General features: G+C 40.6%; 1 protein-coding gene across 1 annotated transcript in view; it reads left to right on the top strand.

Moving 5' to 3' along the window:
* plekhb2 (pleckstrin homology domain containing, family B (evectins) member 2) overlaps positions 1 to 23,860 on the top strand; it is a 30,157-nt gene extending 6,297 nt beyond the window's left edge. Inside the window, exons 2-8 of the mRNA XM_072572903.1 lie at positions 3,204 to 3,260; positions 4,514 to 4,666; positions 6,464 to 6,566; positions 6,947 to 6,986; positions 9,863 to 9,949; positions 13,913 to 14,033; positions 19,709 to 23,860. Of these exons, the coding sequence (XP_072429004.1) occupies positions 3,224 to 3,260; positions 4,514 to 4,666; positions 6,464 to 6,566; positions 6,947 to 6,986; positions 9,863 to 9,949; positions 13,913 to 14,033; positions 19,709 to 19,839 (672 nt within the window). The 5' untranslated portion in view covers positions 3,204 to 3,223 and the 3' untranslated portion in view covers positions 19,840 to 23,860. The remainder of the gene's footprint in view (positions 1 to 3,203; positions 3,261 to 4,513; positions 4,667 to 6,463; positions 6,567 to 6,946; positions 6,987 to 9,862; positions 9,950 to 13,912; positions 14,034 to 19,708) is intronic.
* Positions 23,861 to 24,660: the final 800 nt, after the last annotated feature.

Below are 24,660 nucleotides of genomic sequence, written 5' to 3'. Positions count from 1 at the left end.
TTCCACACACTTCAGACAAGTGTTCAAACCTTAATCTGCTTATCGTTCTGCCAGCTTGCATGTACCTTAGGACCTTGTGGCCTACCATTTCAGATTATTTCCTGTTGATTTAATTTTGCTTCTAGTTCCCACACTCTGCAGTTAAGACCACTTTCCCACTCTTTTCTGTGTTGTTGATCTCAACGTAGATCAATTGCATCTCCCCACTGCCCCTCAAGTCCTTCCAAACAGATTTGAGATTTTCTTTACCTACTAAGTGCCAGAATAATGTCAGATGGAGCTCTCTATCTTGCTTAGAAAGATGGTTCTCTGTTCCCTGATTATTGAATCCTGTACAGACTACCACATTATGCATGTATAATGCCTCTGTCTGCGTTTCTGAAGTGCCATGGTTGGCATTGTAGATGTCCTTCTCATAATCTTTTATTTTTATACTCCTACGTAACAAACATGACCTGTCTGTTGAATATGTCTAGTTTCTCTGGATCCTTAATATTTCACTTCCCTCTTACTCTGCACACTAACAATCACACTTGGGGCCATTCTGAAACTATACTAGTCAGTGATATGTGTCCAAAGTCTGGAACAATCTGTCCAGATACAATTTCAACCCTATATCTCTCTCCCTCTCCATCCCATATTAGTGTGTTTCAACTCAATAACTCAGCCAGACAGTTTGAAGTGGTAATCTGCTGCTGCGATTGCGAAGGACAATCTCAGTACTTTCAAACTGTTACATATGAAGAGCCCAGACACAGACCTTGATCTGGCCTAGTGTAGACCAGATAATATATATTTTTTACATTGGCTTTTTACCTTGTAAGTTTTTAAAATTCATACTGGAGTAAAGTAGATTCCACTTTTAAAACTTAGCAAGTTTTGAGAAGATTTGTAGCTCAGGTTGAGATTTTAGATGTAGGTTTGCTCGCTGAGCTGAAAGGTTCATTTCTAGATGTTTCGTTACTCTACTAGGTAACATCTTCAGTGGGCCTCATGCGAAGCAATACTGAAAATTCCTGCTTTCTATTTGTATGTGTGGGTTTCTTTGGGTTGGTGATGCCACTTCCTGTGGTGGTGATATTTCCTGTCGTGAAGTCACTTCCTGTTCTTTTTCTCGGGGGGGGGTGGGGATCTAACTTGATGTGTTTGTTGATAAGAGTTCCGGTTGGGATGCCATACTTCTAGGAATCCTCATGCGTGTCTTTGGCTTATTCTAGGATGGATGTTTTGTCCCAGTCGAAGTGGTGTCCTTCCTCATCCGTATGTGAGGATACTAGTGAGAGAGGGTCATGTCTTTTTGTGGCTATTTGCTGTTCATGTATCCTGGTGGCTAGTTTTCTGCTTGTTTGTTACAGTCCTTGCACGTTATTTTGTAAATGACGTTAGTTTTGCTCATTGTCTGTATAGGGTCTTTCAAGTTCATTAGCTGCTGATTTAGTGTGTTGGTGGGTTTGTGGGCTACCATGATGCCAAGGGGTCTGTATAGTCAGGCAATCATTTCCGAGATTTCTTTGACGTAGGGGAGTGTGGTTAGGGTTTCTGGACGTGTTTTGTCTGCTTGTTTGGGTTTGTTGCTGAGAAATCAGCGGACTGTGTTCATTGGGTAGCCGTTCTTTTTGAAAACACTGTATAGGTGATTTTCCTCTGCTCTGCGTAGTTCCTTTTGTGCTGCAGTGTGTGTTGGCTTGTTGAAGTTATGTTGTAATGCAGCTTTGTTTGTGGGTGTTGGGATGATTGCTTTAGCATTTTTTTTTCAGCATTGCTTCGCGTGAGGCCCACTGAAGATGTTACCTAGTAGGGTAACGAAACGTCTGGAAATGAACCTTCAAGCTCAGCAAACAAACCTACATCCAAAATTTTTAAAACTTTTCTCCATCACTTTTATAGCTGGATTTTTCTGTGGCTTTTTAGGCACTTTGATCTGCGCATAAGCTTTCTTCTACCACAGAAGATTGATATACCTACTGTCCCTATAAGCCCAAATACAACTTTGACTCTTAATGCACTGTCATTAACTGATGAGCCCCACAGTTGCAAAGCCAGTTGTTGTGGATGATGACTAGAAACAAATGTGGCCTTGGCTGTGCTGGCCGATTTTTAAGCTGAATGAAACTTGCCCCCAATTTCCTACAACCAAACTTTTTTTTTAAAAAACTAAATTGGCTTCCTCAATACTAATTTAAAAAAAGAAATTCTTGTTACTTTGCTGTCAGAGTAATTATGCGCTCTGTGCACACATTTTTCCTGTTGTGAGGCATCAAATACATTGCAACTCATCTTTTGTTTTGTATTTGTTCAAAGTAGCTGAGGTCAGATAAAATGAGACATATCTCCGCTGTATATCTAGATTTTCAGATTCTCTGATCAGAGCAAAAAACAATGTGTTTTCATTAAGGCTATGTTTTCATTCTCTCAAGCTCCTTTAGTCACCTAATCTTCAAACAATGTCCTCTATGTTGATGTTTGCTTATTTTGGATTCACAGAAGCAGAATTAGTCAATTTCCTTAATTATCAACTTCATTAATCTTAAAACCACCACTTACAAGGAAAGCATTAATTTCCCAGGGGTCATGGTACTTATAATTGGGTCAAGACAACAGTTTTACTTTGAAAACAATATTTTTTAAGTAACTGGTTTATACTTCTATAGGCACACAGAAAACACGGAATACACTTTCCAGATTGTTACATGCACAAAACTGGAATATTTAAACTCTGGCAATTACTATCCTTTTCAGCTCTCAATCATAGGTTGAAAATTTAACAATTGACATTATTCAATGCAATAGGATCATGTACTACTTTATTCCCAATACAGCTCCTCAATTTAGCCAGCCTTAAGCTAGAGCTATCCCGTTATTTGCAATTAACTTAAAACTTCAGTGATTCCATGAGTTCTGTGTTTTGAGTATTTCCTTTTTGACAAGTTTGAAATTATTCTTTTCTTTAGCAGACCTCTATCTCTTGCCCTTGCCCTTTATTGTCTGTCTCTGTCTGTCTCTTTCCCCCTTTCTCTCCCCTCCCCGCCCCCCTACCAAATGTTGCTGCTGTTTGATTTTTTTTGTGAAGTGAAGTTGCAAGGTTTTGGATAGAAGAAGCGTGCTTCCCCCATGTTATATATTCATGTGCCTACGAAACATTATTTGGTGGCAGTGTGGGACTTTGTTTCTGTTTCAACCTAAATCTTTACTTCTTTCCACAGATCCTCTTTCTGTTGCAGAAATGGCCTATGTTAAAAGTGGATGGCTGCTTCGGCAAAGTGAGTTACACCTTCTGATCGCTATGATGCAAAGCGACAATGACGTTTTACTGAGGGTTATGAACTGTGGTAGGAATGATCAGGAAGCAAATGTATAAATCATCATAGAATCCCTGCAGTGTGGAAATAGGTCATTTGGCCCAACAAATCCTCACTAGCTCTCTGAAGGCCATCCTACCCAGACCCCCCTAACCCCACCCCCCCGTGACCCTGCATGCTGCAAGGCTAATCTGCCTAACCTACTCATCCCTGGATACTGTAGGCAATTTAGCATGGCCAATCCACCGAGCTTACACATCTTTGGACTGGGGTAGGAAACTGGAGCACCCAGTCACGGGGAGAATATGCAAACTCCACACAGAGAGTCACCTGAGTCTGGAAGTGGACCCAGGTCCCTGGGGCTGTAAGGCAGCAGTGCTAACCACTATGCCACCATGCTTCCCCAAATATATTGTTGGTGGACAGAAATTTAAACCAGATTTAAGCAGCACTAACAAATTGAAATTTGGTAAATCTTCAATATATTGATCGGACATGACTCAACACTTGATATCTACTAGAATTCTAACCCGCTTTCTTTCACTCTCAATCTCATTTCCCTTCCACCCCTGCTCTCAATCTCCTGTCCCTTCCTACCTCATTAAGCGTGAATACTGGCATTGAGGTTCAACACTGATTGACAACATATGTTGAAGTCTCCTCTGCCCTAGTCTGCCAACCTCTCTTGTAGAATTATTAAGTGATCGTTAGAAGATGATTTTGCTTTTGCACTATTTGCAATTGCATCTCTTGAAACCTCTGGAAAGACGTCACTTGAGTATGTGACACTGCCGCTTACCAGCGGCAGATTTGTGATGCATTTCTTGCTGAAGGCACAAGTGAAAAGACCACTGTTATTTATGACCAGGAACTGACTCCATGTCCCCATATGAAATGAGTGCAGTGATGTTACTTGTTTGGACTGATGGTTGTCCTTTTAGGTTTCCACATTTTTTAATGACTATAGGAATAGCTGTGCTATCTGCTATAGCAGGGAAATGCTCTCACAAAGCCTGGGGTTGTGATTGGCAGAGATGTTCAAAAGTTGGCTTTTGACTGCTTTTCCCATTCTTGGGGTGAGTCCATCATTGTAATGTTTGTGAGACTCCTTCATAGCTTCCTGGCCCAAAGCTCCCATGGATGGCTGGTCCTGAGAGGGTCTTGCATCAAGATGACTTGCTGAAGCTTTTCTCTTGAACTTTAACTTGTTTCAGGTACTATTTTAAAGCGATGGAAGAACAACTGGTTTGACCTGTGGTCCAATGGCCAGCTCGTCTACTACGACGATCAGATGCGAGAAGACATGGAAGATAAGATCCATTTAAGAGTAGACTGTATTAACGTTCGATCTGGATCAGAGTGTAGAGGTACTGAGAGTTATTCGCTTCATTACCAATTTGGTAACAAAGCTGTATTTTTAATTAATATTTCTTTCCTTAAGTTTATTACATTGCTGCCCATCTGCTTTATACTATGCATCTTTTGGGTAGCTTGATCTCCAATAGCTCAATCATGATATCACCCATTTCAAATGCAATCTAGGCAATGAGGTTAGGATATTTGCCGTATGACTGAGTGGGTTAGTTGCTGCAAGATCAAAGTTGCTAAACTCAAAGCTGACCTCTAAATCCACTCACTTTAGGACTAGTCCAGTTCAGCACTAAGAGTTTTGCTTTGGCACATCAATGCAATGGATTTTGGCTAATTTCATGTTCAATCTGAAAATTAAGATAACCCATATCACTGCTTGAAAGCTGTTTGGGATTGTATTTTCTAGACTTTTTTTCCTCGGCGTTTTATTCAGTTTTGCAATGAAAACTGAATTTATGCCATGTAATCAATTAAAGATGGGTAGATAACAGGAGAAAGTGAGGACTGCTGATGCTGGAGATCAGAGCTGAAAATGTGTTGCTGGAAAAGCGCAGCAGGTCACTCAGCAGGTCAGGCAGCATCCAAGGGGCAGGAGAATCGACGTTTCGGGCATGAGCTCTTCTTCAGGAATAAGGAGGGTGTGCCAAGCAGGCAAAGATAAAAGGTAGGGAGGAGGGACTTGGGGGGAGGGGCGTTGGAAATGCGATAGGTGGAAGGAGGTTAAGGTGAGGGTGATAGGCCGGAGTGGGGGTGGGGGCGGAGAGGTCAGGAAGAAGATTGCCAGTTCGGAAGGCGGTGCTGAGTTCGAGGGTTGGGACTGAGACAAGGTGGGGGGAGGGGAAATGAGGAAACGGGAGAAATCTGAGTTCATCCCTTGTGGTTGGAGGGTTCCTAGGCGGAAGATGAGGCGCTCTTCCTCCAACTGTCGTGTTGCCATGGTCTGGCGATGGAGGAGTCCAAGGACCTGCATGTCCTTGGTGGAGTGGGAGGGGGAGTTGACGTGTTGAGCCACGGGGTGGTTGGGTTGGTTGGTCCGGGTGTCCCAGAGGTGTTCTCTGAAATGTTTCGCAAGTAGGCGGCCTGTCTCCCCAATATAGAGGGGGCCACATCGGGTGCAGCGAATGCAGTAAATGGTGTGTGTGGCGGTGCAGGTGAATTTGTGGCGGATATGGAAGGATCCCTTGGGGCCTTGGAGGGAAGTAAGGGGGCAGGTGTGGGCGCAAGTTTTGCATTTCTTGCGGTTGCAGGGGAAGGTGCCAGGAGTGGAGGTTGGGTTGGTGGGGGATGTGGACCTGATGAGGGAGTCACGGAGGGAGTGGTCTTTTCGGAATGCTGATAGGGAGGGGAGGGAAATATATCCCTGGTGGTGGGGTCTGTTTGGAGGTGGCGGAAATGACGCGGGTGATAGGATATATATGGAGGTTGGTGGGGTGGTAGGTGAGGACCAATGGGGTTCTGTCCTGGTGGCGATTGAGGGGCGGGGCTCAAGGGCGGTGGAGCGGGAAGTGGAGGAGATGCGGTGGAGAGCATCGTCGATTACGTTTGGGGGGAAATTGCGGTCTTTGAAGAAGGAGGCCATCTGGGTTGTACGGTATCGGGAGCAGATGCGGCGGAGACAAAGGAATTAGGAATATGGGATGGTATTTTTACAGGGACCAGGGTGGGAGGAGGTGTAGTCTAGGTAGATATCAGCCAGGATGGGTCTTGAACTGTTTGTTGTAGCTTTAAGGGAAATAGTTCATGACATTTTAATTTTAGTTTGGATTATGTGTTGGTTTGTATTCCCAAATTAGATTTCCAGCCTCCAGAAGGAAAGCCTCGAGACTGTTTACTCCAGATTCTGTGCAGGGATGAGAGAACTATCAATCTTTGTGCTGAAAGTGCTGATGATTGCCTGTAAGTAGGAGTTTAAATTTCACCTTGCTTTCAAAATGTTTGTGAATAGTTTGATTTTATCCAGGTGTTGGAATCTCAAACGTGCAACTTTTACCTTTCTGTCTTGTCATGTACTATCTTGCTCTTGTCCCTCTCTGAGAGGGGATGGTAGACAAGGGAATAATTTTGCCCCATCTCTGTCCAGTCCACTCATGATTTTGAATCTCACCAAGGAATATATGCATGTTAACCTTTTAACCTAAACAATATTCTGAATATTATACAAATAGCGGCTTATTTGATCCTGTGGTATTTCTAGTTGGGTTATTTGAATGGAATAGGATCTGAATGGATTCTGAACATCCCTTGAACGGTGTTAATGCTTGTTATGGTTTGTGCAGGGCCTGGAAACTTGCACTTCAGGAGGCACGGACAAACACAGTAAGTCAAGTCTCTCGTGGTATTCTACGTAACAGAATGAAAACTTATTGAGTCATAGGGATATACTTGCAAAACAAAAATATTCTTTAAAACCTTATCTCTTTCAAGCAGATTGACCGGGCACCTTTGGTGTTGCACATGAGTGTCAGAGTAGCCAAATACTTTTTAAATCAGAGAATCTTTACCCCTTTGTTTCGATATTATACCTTCCACTCCATATTGTCGGTAGCAACTCTGACTCTCATTCTACCTTTTGCCAAGTGCCTGTAATTCACTAACGGAGCTAGACAACTGGTGTCAGCCAGCTTTTTGTTATTACCATGGCTACTTAACATGAGACTGTGCTGTTCCAATTATTCAGGCTTTTTCTGAACTCTTCCCTTCTGAAAAATTAGTAATAACCTCAACTGAGGTTAAGCAAAGTTGCATGAGACATAATTGGAATCATGTAGTATACATGAGTGAGCTGCTGGCAATTGTTCACGTAAGACCTGTTGGCTGCTGATCATATGAACAATTGTTTAAGGAGCTCCAGTATATAATATTGTGGTGCCTCCATCATATGATGTTCGTTAAGAAAATTTGATCCTGCATTTTGTTTCATTTGAAATTTATCTGTGCAGGCTTCATAACATGAAACTGAGCGCAGTAAGTGATGAATGAATTGAGTGGTTCTGATTGTGGACTGTAACATCTGGGGGAGGGTTTGGTTTTTAAGAGCATTCTATCCAGGGTATCAAAGTCGATGATATGTTGAACTAGGCAGATTAATGTAACGATATGGTGGCCAAGGGGCATGCACAATTAAGCTAACTCAAAATTAAAAATCCTTTTGATGAGATCCTATATCTCTTGATTCTTATCAGGAATCCGTATTGAACAAACTGTCATACATAAAGTTGACAAGTCCCTAGGACCAAATGAGGTGCGTTCAAAGCCATCAAAGGAAGTAAGAGTGAAGACTGCAGAGATGCTGGCCATAATCTGAGTCCTCCTGAGGTTTGGAGGATGCTAGAGGACTGGAGAATTGTAAATGTTGCATCTTTGTTCAAAAAAGTTTGTAAAAATAAGCCCAACAATTACAGACCAGTCACTTGGTGGGGAAAAATCTGGCGTCAAGTACTGGGAATAAAATTATCTGTCACATGGAAAAAATAGACTGATTTGGAAGAGACTGCAGGATTTGTGCAAGGAAAATTGTTCAACTAGCAGGAGTATTTTGAAGCATTGACCATGTAAATGAAGGCTATTGATGTGATGTGCATGGGTTCAAAAGGCATCTTGATACAGTAACACACAAGGGACAGGAGAGGAAAGTTAATAGATCGTGGAATAAAAGGAACACGAGCAAAACAGATACACAACTAGCAGAGTAAATGGAAACGGAGAATAATGCCAAAAGGGTATTTTTCAGGATGAAAGGAAGTTTGTAGTGCAATTCCAAGGATTGGTATTCGTACTCTTGGTTTTCCTGATGCATAGAAATGATATGGTTCTTGGTAGGCAGAAAAAACATCAAACTTTGCAAAAGACGAAAAGCTTGAATATAAACTGAAGAAGACTGAAGAACGTCAAAAAGACATTGACAAGTTGGGGGTGTGGGTTAATAGGTGGCAAATTAAATTCAATGAGATTTAGTACAAAGAACATACAGAGACGGTATAAAATTAATTCTCAAGGATGCATCATAGCATAGAGACCTGGGAATATCTGTGCAGAGAGGATTAAAGGTGTCAGGGCATTTCCTAAAAGAAGAAAAAAATGTTCTTGGGGCTTCATTAATTTGGGCAAATTGCAAGAGCAGGGAATTTACATGGAACTTGTCTTGGATGCCGGTTAGGCCTCAGAAATAGAGTGCTAAATACTATCATTTCGGAAGGATGTGAATGCACTGCAGAGTGTGAAGCAGAGGTTTACAAGAATGGTTTCCGAGATGAGAAACTTCTGTTACAAGGATGGATTTGGAGATGTTGGGACTCACCTCCTTGGAGAGGTGATGGTTGAGGGCAGATTTGAAGTGTTTTGCCAAAAAAGCAAATGCGAGGTGAGGGGGGAAATAAAGGACATGCTGATACAGCAAGTGGTTTGGATTTGCAAGGCACTGTCTGGACATTGAGGTGGAGGAGACAGCAGGTTCAATTAAGGATTCAAGAGGACATTGAAATATTAAGATATTATGAGTGAGTCAAAATGCTCCAAATGCCAGTGCAGAAACAATGGGCAGGATGGTCACCTCTTGCAACATTATAATCTTCATTTCTCTATAAAGCTGTGGTTGAGTGCCTTCCTTTTTAGATGGCTCTCTTGGTTTCATGGTCTTAGCAAAGCAGACCTTGTTTGAAGAGTGTAGAGTATTGAGAGTCACAGTTTTGATCAGATCTTCTTGGACAACATCTTTTCTGGAAGATCTTAATAAAACTGAGTGGTCTGAACAGTAAGAATCACCTCTTATTTCAGTTTCCCTGATGGATATATTCAGTGGAAAAGCTGACTTCCCTCCAGCCCAGGACAGGTCTACCCCTAACCCTATTCCTACTGCAGATCTGTCCTGAAATTTGTTTGTGCTCTTGAAGTTTGACCAGATGAGGATATGGAATCATGATGAAATTCACTGATGAATAATTTTAATCTAATGGATAACTTCTTAAAATAACTTCATCACACTTGCATTTCTGTGACAGAGTGACACTCTTTCAATTTTTTTCTGTTAATGAATGAATACAAAATGCCTAAAATTAATTTCCATGTGGTCTATAAATTTTTGAATTGAATTATCATTGTGTATTTTTATTTGTAGAATTTCTGGCTTAAGAAATTGCAATTTTTCTTTCCGGGAATCTTAAGAATAAATGTTGTTTTAATATAATCCATTACAGAGTCTTGCTCCTGAAATTGCCATGGATGGTGTTGCTTACGCCTCTGCTCCCCCACCTTATACAAATTACCCTGCAGCACCAGCGCAGGTAAGTATACCCACTAGAGAAATAAGATTGCCCTTTTCCCATGGCTGCGAGTCTGTTTCCCTTTTGCTCTGCATAGGTCAAACTTGCTCGCAAAAGTAATAATCGCGGTATTGCAGATTTGGTCTTGGCTCCCTATGTAGTTTTCAGAGTTAGTGTCAGGAGTGGTCTGATTGTATCCAGACAGAGAAAAGCAGAGTGGGAGTTAGTGGGTGGGAAAGAGGAAGGAAAAATGGATAAGGCAGAGGGGGAAGTGTACGGGAGAGATTAAAACTTCATTTTCCTTTACTTAACCATATACCTTTTTGTTTCCCATTGAGGTGAAGGGGGTGTGGGTGGTGATCATTGTTTACTGCTGAGTATCTGTTGTGTTTATTCATGGCTGAAGCTGTCCTTGGGGACATGAGTAAACAGTTAGCCTTTTGCTTTTTGAAACCATAGAAAATAGGTGCAGGAGTAGGCCATTATTTGCCCCTTCAAGCCTGCACCACAATTCAATATTATCATGGCTCATCAAGCAATCTCAGTATCTCACTCCTGCTTTCTCTCCATACCCCTTGATCCCTTTAGCTGCAAGGGACAGGTTCAGCTCTTTCTTGAATGTATCTAATTAACTGGCCCCAACAGCTTGTTGTGGGAGAGATTTCCACAGGTTCACAATGCCTCCTTTCAGTCCTGAATGGCTTACCCCTTTTATGCTTAAACTTGTTCTGCCATCCACGAGATCATTGCTGATCTGTGACCTAACTGCTCATGTCTCCTTTGGCCCATATCCTTAATATCTTTGAGAAAAATCTATCGATTGAAGGGTTCCATAATTTGATTTCTCGGGGATCTTCGTCAAAATTTTGGATTATGATGGTAGTTCTGGATTTCCCAACAGATGTAGATGTTTTCTTTGTCTCGTTACCCGCATTCTCTATCAATAGTTTAAACGTTGATCAAATCACTTCTGAACCTTTCAAATTCTGGAGAATGCAACCCCAGTTGATGCGCAAAATTGAACTTTCAGATATCATTGGTGAATTTCCATATCATTTCCTTTTGAGTCCAATATATCCTTCCTGAAGGATGCCTGGAACCAGAACTCCCCAATAAGGCTTTGATGTATTTGAATCACATTATGCAGAATTGTTACAAGGCAGGAGGAGGCCATTCAGCCTATCGGTTCTGCACAGGATGTCTGATTGAACAGTTCACCTTGTGCCATTGCCCTGCTTTTGACCAACAAGTTGTTTTTCAGATAACCATCTCTAGCTCCCTGTTGACTAACTCAATTGAACCTGCCTCCAGCATGCTCTCAAACAATGCAGATGTCTTTAACTACCTTACCTGTTCAAAAAAGACCACTATCATCCCAGTGCCAAAGAAAAAGCAAGGAATGTGCTTTACTGACTGCTGCCCAGTGGCTCTGACATCCATCATTATGAAGTGCTTCAAGAGTTATTGATGGCACATATCAAGTCCAGTCTCCCAGATTGCTTTGATCTGCTACAATTCGCCTGTTGTCACAATAGGTCCACGACAGATGCCATCTCCCTAGCCCTGCAGTCATCCCTGGAACATCTGTATAACAAGGACATCTACGTCAGAGTCCTATTTATTGACTTCAGTTCTGCCTTCAATGACACAATTCCAAACAAACTTGTCTCTTAACTCTGAGAACGTGGAGCAACTATATCCTCAACTTCCTGGCCTGCAGACTGCAATTGGTAAGGTTAGGCGACAACACCATCCCCACGATGATTCTCCTCCCTGGTGCCCCAACAAGGCTGCTACTCCACCCCTTAATGCACTCCTTATATGCTCTTAACTATTTGTCAAAATTCACCTCTCTCCATTTACAAATTTGCTGCTGATACCACCGTAGTGTGTCAAACAGCAATGAGACAGTACAGGAAAGAGATCAACAGCTTAGTGGCATGGTGTAAAGACAATAATCTCTCCTTCAATGTCAGCAGAATGAAGGAGCTGATCATTTGACTTCAGGACGTGGAGTGGAGGAAACAGTAGTGCTGAGGTGGAGATGGTCCAGAGCTTAAAGTTTCTAGGACTATCGCCAAAAATCTGTCGTGGTCCATCCACATTAACGCTACAGTCAAGAAAGCGCACCAACCCCTCCAGAAAGCTAAGGACATTTGGCATCTCCACAATGACACTTAATAATTTTTATGGATGCATCATAGAAAGCATCCTATCTGGATGCATCACAGCTTGGTATGGCAACTGCTGTGCCCAAGACTGCAAGAAATTAGAGAGTTGTGAATGTGGCCCAGTGGATGACGAAAACCAGCCTTCCTTCTATTGACTCTGCCTATACTTGCTGCCTTGGGAAAGCAGCTAATATAATCCAAGACCCCTCCCATCCTGGTTATACTCTCTTTCACCCTTTTTCCATTGGGCAGAAGATTATAAAAGTTTGAAAACACATGCTAACCGTTTAAGAACAGCTTCTTCCCTGTTGTTATCAGACTTGTGACTGGACTTTGCATAGATTAGAGTTGCTCTTTCTCTGCACCTTCTCTGTAGCTGTAACACTATACTCTGTTCTGTTATCCTGATGTCCTTATGCATGGTATGATTTGTCTGGATAGCACGCAAGTTGATACTTTCACTATATCTTAGTACATGTGACAATAATAGATCGAAGCAAACCAAAGGTGCCTTATGGAAGTACATCAGTGAGATCCCCTTTATCCTGGTGCATGTTAATCCTTTAGAAAACTCCAGCAAATTGATTTAAATGTGATTTCCCTTTGATAAAACCACGCTGGTTCTTCCTGATTACCTTGAAGTTTTCTAAGTACAGGTTGTTCTGCTATAATGCACGTTTCACCAATAGGAATTCACTGTAATACAATTGACGATTGGGAAGCTGTTTCTACAGTGTGCAAACTTTTAAAATGTGTGTTGGCTCTAACTGCAAACACTTTAATTGCTGTTTCTGAAGCACAATTTTTCTATAACGCAGGATTGCACATGAACACAACCATCAGGTTATAGAAGTTCTGACTACACAAATTTGTCAATAGAGATATTATTGCTCACACCACCACCTTCATCTCAGACGTTAAACTAACTGAAAGTTTTCTGTTTCCTATCTTTCTCTTGCCTCGAGTAGAGGGATTATATTTGCTACTTTCCAATCTGATTTAGACTTTTCCTAAATTGAGGTTGTTTTGGAAGATTAATGCAAATGCATCTATTAGTCATCTCTTGTACTCTCATAGGAGACTTGTCAGCCACAGCTCCATTGATTTGATTAGTAATGCTTTCCTTTTCGGAGTGAATTTTCGTAAGTTCCCTCTCCCTTCCACCACCTCATTTACAGCCAATATTGGAATATTTTGTTTTTGCATCTCCTGTGGTGAAAATAGAAGAAAAATGTTAGTTTGATCTGAGATTTACTTGTGATCTAATATTAACTTTCCATTCTCAGTCTCTAGAGAACTCACTGTAGTTCTATTTTTATTTGCCTGCAGAAAAACATGGTATCCATTTTGACTTTTGTAGCTAGTTTTCTGTTCTGGTGTAAATTTCTTCTTCTGATTTAAGTTTTTCAGTTATTCTTTCATGAGAATGTAAACAATGGCAATTATCTGACCTGCCATGCATCTTTGCTCAGTTTTGTTTTCCCCTTAATTTGATGCTTTCCTGTTAGGTTGTACTTGCTCTACACTGCATGCCTGATTTCAGTGCTGAGGAATGAGTAGCTGAGAAGCAATTATAGTTGTCAGTCCATGATTTTTTTTGCTCAACAAGTGATTTGTCCATTTGGCAGGAGGTTTCGGTTTGGATTGAACAAAGAGGGGTGAGAATTGAGCACATTAAAACATTTAGGAAATCTGAAAATAATTTTTCTTCCGGTGGGATGAGATTTATGCACAGTTTGATGCTCTTGAATATAAGTGATGCTTCAAGATCTGAACATTGGGCATGCTGAACAATGGACATGGTATTTTTCAGGTTTACAGTTATGATTCATATAGTGGTACTTATACTGCTCAGCCACCAACTGCTTCACAGCAAGTAGTCTACACATCCAATGGACAGCCTTACGCAGTGACCTATCAGTATCCCTATAATGGTGAGTCTATATTTGTAACCATGATTTCCATCTGTTTTGTGTTTTCAGAAGCCACGACTCTACAGACAGCGTTCATGCTCTTACTAATAGGAAAGCAAGCTGTTTGATTTGTGAATGAAAATCTGAGATTGCAAGCACAACTTCCAGGTTCTAATATAATGTTTCAAAGTCAATCTTTGATAAGCAGCCTGTGATGAGAATTGAAATGTGTATATGCAGAAGCTCATGCCTTTTTCCTTCATGAGGATAGTCAGATCAGTTAGTGAAGCACAAAGCTACAAAAACCCTCAGAAAATAAGAAAGCCCCAGAGATGCTGAACAGCTGAAGGCAGAAATGAAACATGGAGAAAGAAACACTGACATTTCAGATCATGATATCCCTTGATCAGAACCTCTGTGGGCTGGTGGAGAGTGAGATCATGGAGACATTTCAGTTCAGTTCCTAAAGTGGAGACAGTGGGACTTGGTGTGAGCTCAAGTGCTCGCTGTAACTTTCAGATGAAGTTGTACTGTGTGGATGACCGGCGAGGAAAGCACTGGGAATGTTGATGTGAAGAAATGGTGCATGGGATGACTGGCACAATGAGGCTGATGTGTACAGCATTTTGAAGTGGGTGGAAACAGTTGGCACAAGATTGGAAGTGGAGAGGGATTCTGAACAAGGGGTTCATCTGTCTGTCATACCTCAGGCTAAATTCAGCTGCATCTGCCAGGGCAGTTGATGGGATTAAGTCCAGAGACACATAGGTATAAGTGACATCCAAGCTTCAGCTGTCTGATTAATTAATTTGAGGTAATAGCCAGGTCTTAATGTTGAAGTGTGTAGCATGGAATTGGCAGAGCATGCCACATTAAACATATTGCCTCATTTGATGGAGTTCAATCACTTGATCTCAAGCATTTGCAGTCATTACGTTATTGTTGATGGCATTAGCCTTGAAGGTATCTAGATTTAATGGTTGGACATTGATATCACACTGAGTACAGCTCTGATCTCTTTTGGACTGGAACATGTCCGCAAAAGGAGATGGTCTCTCTAACTTTCCCAATCCTCAGGTGCACACATTTTCAGTATGTAAGCAATGAGCTCAAGGTGAAAATTCAGTTTGACCGGAATGGGAGATCACTGTAGGGATGATGCAGGAGAACAGTTGACAGTGCTGAGACCAACTTGACGGTGGTTCATGCTAATATGAATCATTAGCAGGAATAGGCCCTTCGGCCCTTCTGGACCTGCTGTGCCATTCAGTAAAATAATGGCCGATCTTACTGTGATATCAACTCCACATTCCTGCCTATAACCTTTTTTGACTCCCTTGTTAGTGAAGAAAATCCAATGTAATGCTTCAACTTTGATTAAATGCAAATGTGTGTTACTTGAAAATCCTTTCACTGAATGGACACTTAGTGGGTCTGTAAACAAAAATAAAATGCTGGAAAATCTCAGCAGGTCTGGCAGCATCTGTGGAGAGAAATTGAAGTTAACATGTTGGGTTCAGTGACCCTCCGCCTCCAGAAGAAGGGTCTACAATTCCTCCTTCCTGTTGTCACAATTTTTGGGAGAAATTCTTTATCAAGTATTGTATAATTGTAATTTGGTGTTGATTTTGGTTCTTTGAAGAAAGCTCCTTGATCTGAAATTTTCCTTTTTTTTTCTCCATATAAGCTGCCAGATCAGAGTATCGCCAGCATTTTGCTTTTTTAATAGCTTCCAATTTCCAGTATTGGCACAATTGTGCTTTTCTGCTTTGATTTTTGCTGTCAAGTATTATGTAGTTTCAGGCTCTGGACATGGGGTGGTGCTATTGGACAAATCTCCAAAGGCCTTTTTGAAATGCACAGAAAATACAAATGTACAGTGTCAGAGCTGACTTAAATTGAAATGTTGTAATAAGAACTGTACAATTCACAACACGCTCACTGACTGCCAGAAATCCCATTACCTACCTTCCAATTTTATATATTAAAAAGAAGCTGACATGGTTTCTGGGGTCAGTTCTTAACTAGAAAACAAGTATGCGGTGGTATTCTAGCCTAATTCCTTGTCCAAGCTGAATAATGAGATTGTGGACCATTCATGTTTCTGTAGATCGCACATTTTCTTCAAATACACCTCGGTAATTGAAGCTTTTCTGATTGCTATGCAGCTGATATTTCTTGCAGGATTTTGAGGCTGTCCAGCCTTTGGATTTGATCAGAATTTATAAGTTACCAAGTAAATCCATATTGTGTTGTGTTTACGAAGCATTCTTAATTTTGTTAACATTCGCATGCGGGCCATGTACTTGGCTGTGACCTTCACTCGGGTTCCGTTGGCTTTACATTGACAAATGAGCTGTGTAAGCTGCCAATATGGGATGGCCATGGAGATTATCCATTATTAGGAGCATGGCACTTGGTCTTTAATATTACACGGCTCTAGTCCATTCCTGCATTAATCTCCCATGTATATCTCTCACTTATGCCTCTTCATGGGATTACCTGTGTTTACCAATGTCATTAGTTCCAATTAGGATGGCTTTCAGCCGTGTCGGTCAGTGTGACTGTGAAAGAGGTGTTTTTATTACCTGTTTGAGTCAGAGGTTTGCAGCACAGAAGGAGACCTTTCGGCCCACTGAGCCCGTACTGACTGTATGATAGAGAAACCCAATTAGCCCAAATTCTCTGCTCTTTTTCCTGTAACCTTGCAAATTATCTTTCTATAAGTATTGATCCAATTCCCTGACCAATGTTCTCAGTGATAACTGGATGTGTAAAGTCTTTCGACGTTTCGGGCATGAGCCTTTCTTCAGGAAGGATGCTGCCAGAGCTGCTGTGCTTTTCCAGCAACGCATTTTCAGCTCTGATCTCCAGCATCTGCAGTCCTCACTTTCTCGTGTGTAAAGTCTTTGTTTCCTGATTTCTTACTTTTCTTCTGTTAATGATCTTAAATCTCTGATCCACTGACAGTTTGAGTGAATGTTTATTTGTTCTCACTGCTGAGTCTTTCCAGTCACTCCCATCACAGCCTCACTGGTATCTAATATTCTGGTAGATGAATGTTTGGGTCGGTGCAAGAAGTTGGTGTTTGATATTGAGTGACTGTAAACTGTACACTCCCCCCCCCCCCCCCCCCCCCCCCCCCTCTTGCAAGCATGTACCCTCCGTCTGTGTGTAACGTGGTGTGGTGTCTAAGCAACAGTATAACATAGTAGCTTCTGCTATGGAACAGGATTGAAAAGAAATGTGGATATCTTAATTTTTACAACATTGAGTCCATGAATTGAAGTGATAAAAAAAAATCATTTGTGAAGTTGTGATAGGAGAGAGAAGACCATGGAGAGATGGGGGAAAAAAGCTGGAGAGTTGAATATTTTCACTGCACTATTGCATGAACTTTTGACTAGTAGCTAGTTGGAAATCTATATAGGCAAACCTTTTAGAGTGTCAACTATTTATATGTAGAAAACTCAGTTTATTTTCTCCTTTTGTTCATCTTTAACCTTCCTGTAGAATTATAGCAGCCACAATGAGCCTTATCTCATGCTGGTTATCACATTTTGGATGATGTTGCAATGTGCTTCAAGACTGACTGTGACGTTACTATGGCTTTAAGAGGTGTATTTTGTCCTGGTTTCTTTTTTGAAGAGAGGTTTTAAGGCAGAGGTGTAAAGCAGTCTACTAGAGTAAACATCTTGAGAGCTCTTGGATTTTTTCTAAAGTTGGATCAATAGAAGCAGCCTGAATGGGTGTGGTCCCCACTCTCTCTCAGAACCAGAGATTTTTAGCTTTCAACAGTTGCTGTTGGGGTCTTGCAGTAGAAGCTATTGTTCTGTCCTTTTGATTACAGCCAGAAGTTGGGGATTCTCTTCCTGCTAATGGAGTTGCATGTGACACCACCTGTTTTCTGAATTTGCCTTTTGCTAAAGGTGTGTTACGGGATGTTACTATATTGGAACAGTTAATTAATAGTTGCTGCATTTATTGTTCTTTTAAGTTTTTTTTCAATAGATTTGTTATTCCAATTTGTTCCTTTTGCTGTATTTTAACTATAGTGGATGAATAGACTCTGATATGCTTAAAATCCAATAGTTTGACCAATTGAATTGTCTGGAACACAACACCTTATATTTATGATTATATTTAATGCAAGAAAAAGTTAGGGTCTGGACTCTCATATATTTTGAAGGGTTTGATCTAGTATATTACAGTGATGTTAAGGTCATTTTCTTGGATGTGTTTGTTTTGAAGGTGATTGGGAGTCATAGCTTGGAGCAAAGTTAGTACACAGTTTGTTTCAAAAGAGTCTTTAGGATCTCCAGCAGACAGTAGTGGTATTTATGTCTGAAACTGCAGCAACTTCTCTGAATAAAAATCACTACCTCCAGCAGCATAGATTAAATGCTATATAACAACGCAGACTATGCACAATAAGCCATTGCCAATTATTTACAGCAGCAGTGGGATGAACCCTTTACTGTGCTGGCAGGGAAGAGTGGTGCCAACGATTAAACGAATGACACCATTATAGCAACTGCAATATAAGTCAGACAAGAACTGGACAATTGATGGTACTTGTATTTTAACAAGTGATGTGTGGTGCAGTATCATAGCAATTAGAATTCCTATAAAATCAGACTTGAGATTCCCAACTTCTTTGTATTTATTATTAAACTATTAGCCTGGTGGCTCTCTGTCTCTCTTTTTCTAAATTTCCTGTTTTGTCCTCCTCCTTTCTTCTTATTTTTGCCCATCTCATCCTTGCTCCTTACTGTTTTCAGCAAGTGAAAGTTGAAAATCATAGATGGGAATTAATTTATTTTTCAAAAGTGGTAGTTGGGCCAGGTACAAATCTTGTATTCATTCTGGAATTTTCTCCCTAAACCACTTTCACGTTTTCCTCTCCCCTCCTCCCTGTTTACCCTTCTCTCTCTTCTGTATCTCTCCTCTTTTTTGTTTTTCTTTTTCCTCCTCCCCCATCTCTATCCCATTGCCTAATGCCTTGTGAAATAATGAGAAAGACTGTTAATGTTTCAGATTGATGGTCTGGTGTAAAACCACAAGTGTGGTTTACACTGCATTTGCTCTAGTAGTCATAGAGGCTACTACCGACGAGGTGGAGCTGGGGTGTGTACAAAAGGAGATTTAATTAGCAGCAAATACCTGGTTGATTTGGGGAATGGTGACTCGTTATCAATGACAAAGGCTTTCTGACTGCCAATAACGTTGTGATTAGCTCCCTGAAGAGCCAAAAGGATCATCTTAGCCAACTGTGTTGACCAGACCATTGCACTTCTGTTCCATTCTTTCACTCCACCCCGATGCCTCTGCTTTTTGGTTGATTGTACTGTGAGCTTTAACGAGTAGAATTATATGTCGGATGTTCATAATTTTTCGCTTTAGCTTGAATCTATTTACTTGTAATAATTAAAAATTCTTGTTAAGTATGGAAAACGTCATGCTTTCTGTCAACCTGAGTTAAAAAGCAAGGTAAATTACGAAATTTTGCTTACTGTGGTAAAATCTTCTACCTTTATTTGTAGTGACTCTGGGCATAGCAGAGCTTGCAAATCTGCTGAGGCATAAGTTGTCGGAATGTCTTGTGTGGTTCTGTCAAATATTTTCTGATCACGTTCTGTTATTGTATTACCTGCATGTTAATTGGTTAATTGATCTCATTTTCCTCTCCTCCTCAGGTCCTTACCCACCACCGACCAATCACGTGATTATTGAAGACCGGCGGCGTGATGATGGTGACCTTGCTCTGGGCATGGTGGCAGGTGCTGCCACTGGCATGGCACTGGGCTCACTGTTCTGGGCATTCTAGAACTCTGGACAGCTGAGTTCATCTGCTGCTTACATTGCCTTCACTTTCCTGGTAGACTTCCTCCATGCAGTTTACACCTTACCTCAAGTCCATATCACTTCACTCATACAATTGCTTTGTTACTACATGATACTTTTAATCTTATTAAAGCAAATTCTGCAATCTTGAGTGACCTGTCTGAGCAAAATTAAGTAGTGTGTCTGTTTATGTCAAAAAATAGCATAATTTAAAATTAACTTACTTTTAGTCATGGCTTTCTTGAAATGTCAATGTGTTTCTCAAATTCTAATTTTATAACTTCAAGAGTTATTTTGAACATGAATGTGAGATAAGAGAGAGTTGGAGTGGAGTTGGTACACTGTCATGGGTTGGTTTTTGAGTTCAGTCCAGGATATTGAGATGAAATTTTTCCATGCTTATCATCTCTGCTCTTTTGACATGCGGATTGAATTGTAGTGCACATTCGGCTGAATCTGGGTCTTTCATATCAAGTGGGCGAGTTAGTTCCTGCTCAACTCACTTTCAGGTGTGACTAGGAAAATGTAATTTCAAGCTGTTATCAGTCTGCTCAGCAAACCAGAGGGTGCTCTGCTAGTGTATTGAGAAGTTACTGCCTTGGTTGCAACATAGATTTACAAGTGTCATCGGGTTTTTGTCTCAAAAAAAAGACCTTTTTTAGGTTAGGGTTAATCTCTATATTTGCAAAATTACTCTAGACACTAAATTTAGATATTCTTCATTAGTTGCTAACAATGGGGGGACAGAAGTCCCAGTAAATTGCACTCCAACTGTGTATACCGTGGATAGGCCAAAATACAAGGAATGTGAGAGGCAAAATGTGCAAATTGTCCACATTCTTCTTTAATGCTGCTTCCCATCCCAAAGGTAACATGCTGATTTACCCAAGAGAAGTTGAGGAAAAAACAGCTAGTCTGATGAAAGCCATCACCATTACTGAACTCTCTCCCATTTGGTACGTAATTGAATGTCCTTAATGTTTGTGCCTCTGTTGAGGCCATGCATTTCTCACTAAATAATAAAGATCTCATCTGCATACACTTCCTATTCACCAGGACAGATTAATAATTTGTACTCTGACTCAACCACAATAGAGGATGCAAAAACAGAATGGAGAATTCTCTCTGTACAAATATCCTATTGTTCCTGAACTATTGACTAGTCTTTTCTCTTCAAGGATCCTGTGTCTAACATTTTTAGCCCTTACCTATGTCCTCTGGCATCATTTTCCTGACTTGGTTATAAATGTTAACTTGTTCCGTTTTGGAATTGAGATGCCCACTTGAGCCAACTTCTGGCAAAGTATGGAGTTCATACTTCCTAAATCCTTCCTCAAAATTTTGTACTCTGGATCATTCTCACTGATTTTCATAGTACATTTTTCTGGTGCATGCTGGTTTTCCCTTGTGCCATTGTCACTAAATCTGAAGCCAGTGCTTTGCATGGTGTCTGACAAGAGCATCATAAAGCCTCTGTATCACTTATATCTGATTGTTCACACTCTCCATCCCAGTGTTTTAATTGACTTTTCACTGTTCAGCACATTGCCTCAACATAGAAAGTGACTTCAAAAAACCTGTCTCTACATCTATCTGTTTTTATCCAGTTTTGGATGCTTAAAATGCACAACATTTTAAATCAATATAATTTTTATCTACTCAACTTAAATTTCAGCTATCATTTGCCAATTTAATTGCATTATATTTCACTTCTTTAAAAAAGAGCCATTTCATGAACCATTAGATAAATGAATCTCTCTTTCCTTGCTTTCCAGTTTGCATCCTTGATATCCTGTGTCAAATTGAAGTTTTGTAGATGTCCAATGCCTATCACTTTAATTGTTTCAGACTGCAAAGGTGATGTAACCTTTTGAAGTCTGAAATCATATTGTCTTTTTTTCAACTTTCAATTTTGTGCTTCCAGTGTTCAATTTGATGCTGTGCATATGAATTCTTCTTAAATATACTAATGTCTCTCTTTGTCTATCCAATCCTCTGCTAATATTCTGGCCACACCACTACTATCAAATGTTATGTAGCTTTTGTCTCTGACTTGAACCTGACATGACGATTTGTATTTAACTCCGCCTTGAAGGTAAAGATGCAGTAAATTTAGAAGCAACTTAGTGGAAATCAATGGGGTTGACATCACAATTGAAAGATAAGTGTTATCCAGACAGAACCGACCTGTGAATTTACTGAAGACGAAATCTGAATAGGTAGACATTTATTTCATAACTATGGCTGGGTGCAGGATTCAGAAAAGAAAATGTTGAATTGCTTTACCTGTTGCAACTATTGGATATAGTCAGAACAGTCCGTTGTTGATGGAAAACCTTTTGCACTTTTAGTTGCTGTAACTTACAATTTCTAAGTCTTAAGCTTCAACTCCATGCAGTTTGAGATGGTTTTATAGACTCCTGCATCATAGTCTTCACATGAGCTTTGCAAAGCTAGTCTTCCCCTTCCCACACCTGTACCAATGAAAAATTTGGTAACCAGTATTCCGCTGTGCACTCTCCCTCTTCTTTGGGGTAATCAGATGCTCGAGCCAAGTGTTTTTAAAAATTGAAGGAAACCGACTGTGGGCAAAGCACTTCAGTAAAAGAATAGACAAAAATATTGCTTGGAATTCAACTTGTGTCTCTAAGTTTTATCTGAACTTCAAACTGCTCCTGGCTAATCCGGTGTGCCTTTTTCTTAAACTCTGAAGACTGCTTTTTTTGTTGTTGCAGTGAATTGTTTATCCGTGCTAGCCTGGAAATTCCAACTTGTTGATAGACCAGCATAAAGACAGCCAAAGTTTTGAGTTTTAGCTATTAGTGGGCAATATCACCTGTCCCTGCCTATTGGGTTTATCAACTGCTGGACCTTGAGCTTACCTTGTACTGTTATGATGATGTCATCAATAAGGAAGGAACCAAGACAATGCCTGTCCCTTTCACATGACTCTTCCACTAAATTCTGCTTGCCATTCTTTCCTTGGACCTCATTTTGTATTTGCCCCTCTTGAAACCAACAGGAAAACCTACCTTTTGGATGCATAATAATTAGGAAGTGTGGAAGGTGGGTTGATGGTGTTTTATTGTCTGCAATAAATGAGCAGTTGAGTAGAGAAGCAGTGTTTTTATTTTTGGGGAGGTTACAAAGAGTACACATATTGCTCAGTCTGAAGTTCCTCCTCCAGTTAGTTTTCTTAGTTAAGAGGCTGCTTAAGGTTTTTTCTCTTAATGATTTCCTGACTAATTATAAGTTCTGTTAGATAAGTGACCCCCACATCTTAACTATTAGAACAACTACATTATCCAATGTGCTTTGTCTTATTCAGCAGACTAATGACATTGACCAATCAGATTGGCTTTTTAACCCATTAACAATTCAGTCTCTGTCCAGAAACGACAGACCTTGGGGAAGAAAAAAATGGCTGAAGGGGGGGAGCAGTGAGTTGTAAGCAATAAATTGTTGACCTCAAAAAATAGGGTGGACAAGAGAATGTAAACAGAGGAGAATGCAGTGGAAAGGTGAGGCAAGTGCTGAAAGTTGATGAGAATTCTGGTTTTGAAAATGGAAGTGATACAATGAAAGTGACACTGTGTGTACAATTCAGCGGTTGAAAAGAATTATGTGGGGGTTTGGCGCCCATGACTATTTTGTAGCCCTGTTGAATGCACACTGCAGTCTTCTACACTTTTTTTTTCCCCTGTGATCTCTATTCTCTCTATGCTCCTCTCTTTGGATCCATTTTCTCTCTCGGTGTTTTTGCACTAATTGTTGGAGATGTGTCCTCTACTGTGAAATTGTGCAATTTTTGTGTGTGTAGATGTTACCTTTATAATTCTTGTTGATTACTATGATTGATGATCAGTGCAATAACGCTTCTAGAAATGTTCTGTCAAAAGTAGTTGAGTCGGTTGTAGTTCTGTGATCAATATTGCTGATTTATATCATAAAACTTTGTTTCTGTGGAATGAGATTGTGTACTTAAATAAACAGATTTAATTGTACAGCTGTCCTGTCTCACTTAGTCAAAACCAGAGTGTATAGTTTCACCAGATTGGTCACAATTGGAGATTGTGGCACTTCCTATGGTGTAGTGTTGAACGAGCATCAACAAATGTATGTGAACCTAAGTGCCTGCAGCCCTCTAACCAAGCCATGTTTTGCTTTCTTTTCCCCATTCCCTCTCCCGAAAGGATGTTTTATTTTGCTGGAGTGCACTGCAATTGCGTGCTTAATAAACCTAGCACTTTATTCAAATGATCATAGGATCCCTTCAGTACGGAAGGAGGCCAGTTAGCCCATTGTGTCCACATTGACCCTCCAAAGAGCCTCCAACCCAGACATCCCCAACAATCCCTATAACCCTGTATTTCTTATGATTTACCCACCTAGCCTGTGCATCCCTGGACACAATGGGCAATTTAGAATGACCAATCCACCTAACCTGCACATCTTTGGCTTGTGGGAGGAAGGGTGAAATTGAACCTCGGTCCTTGGCACTGTGAGGCAGCAGTAATAATCACTGAATCACACTTATTCACCCTGAGCCTTTCTGCAAGTTGGTGGAGTTAGATTATTGGGGAGCCAATTGCTGAACTATGATGCATTAAGGACTTGTACAGCAATGTCACTAACTATTACCAGAAACCTTTTGCATGATCCATGCTCCCATTTATCTTAATCTAGGTAGGTGACTGCGCAATCAAAGCGGGGAGTAGAGATCTCTTGCTATAATACTTGGATTTAGTAGTTTGTCAGAATGTCTGTCAGGATGTTTGTCAGATGATCTTGTTTTCCTTATTTC

This window comes from Chiloscyllium punctatum, chromosome 6 (assembly GCF_047496795.1).
Source record: "Chiloscyllium punctatum isolate Juve2018m chromosome 6, sChiPun1.3, whole genome shotgun sequence".
NCBI lineage: Eukaryota > Metazoa > Chordata > Chondrichthyes > Orectolobiformes > Hemiscylliidae > Chiloscyllium > Chiloscyllium punctatum.
This window is presented reverse-complemented; position numbering and strand designations above follow the sequence as displayed.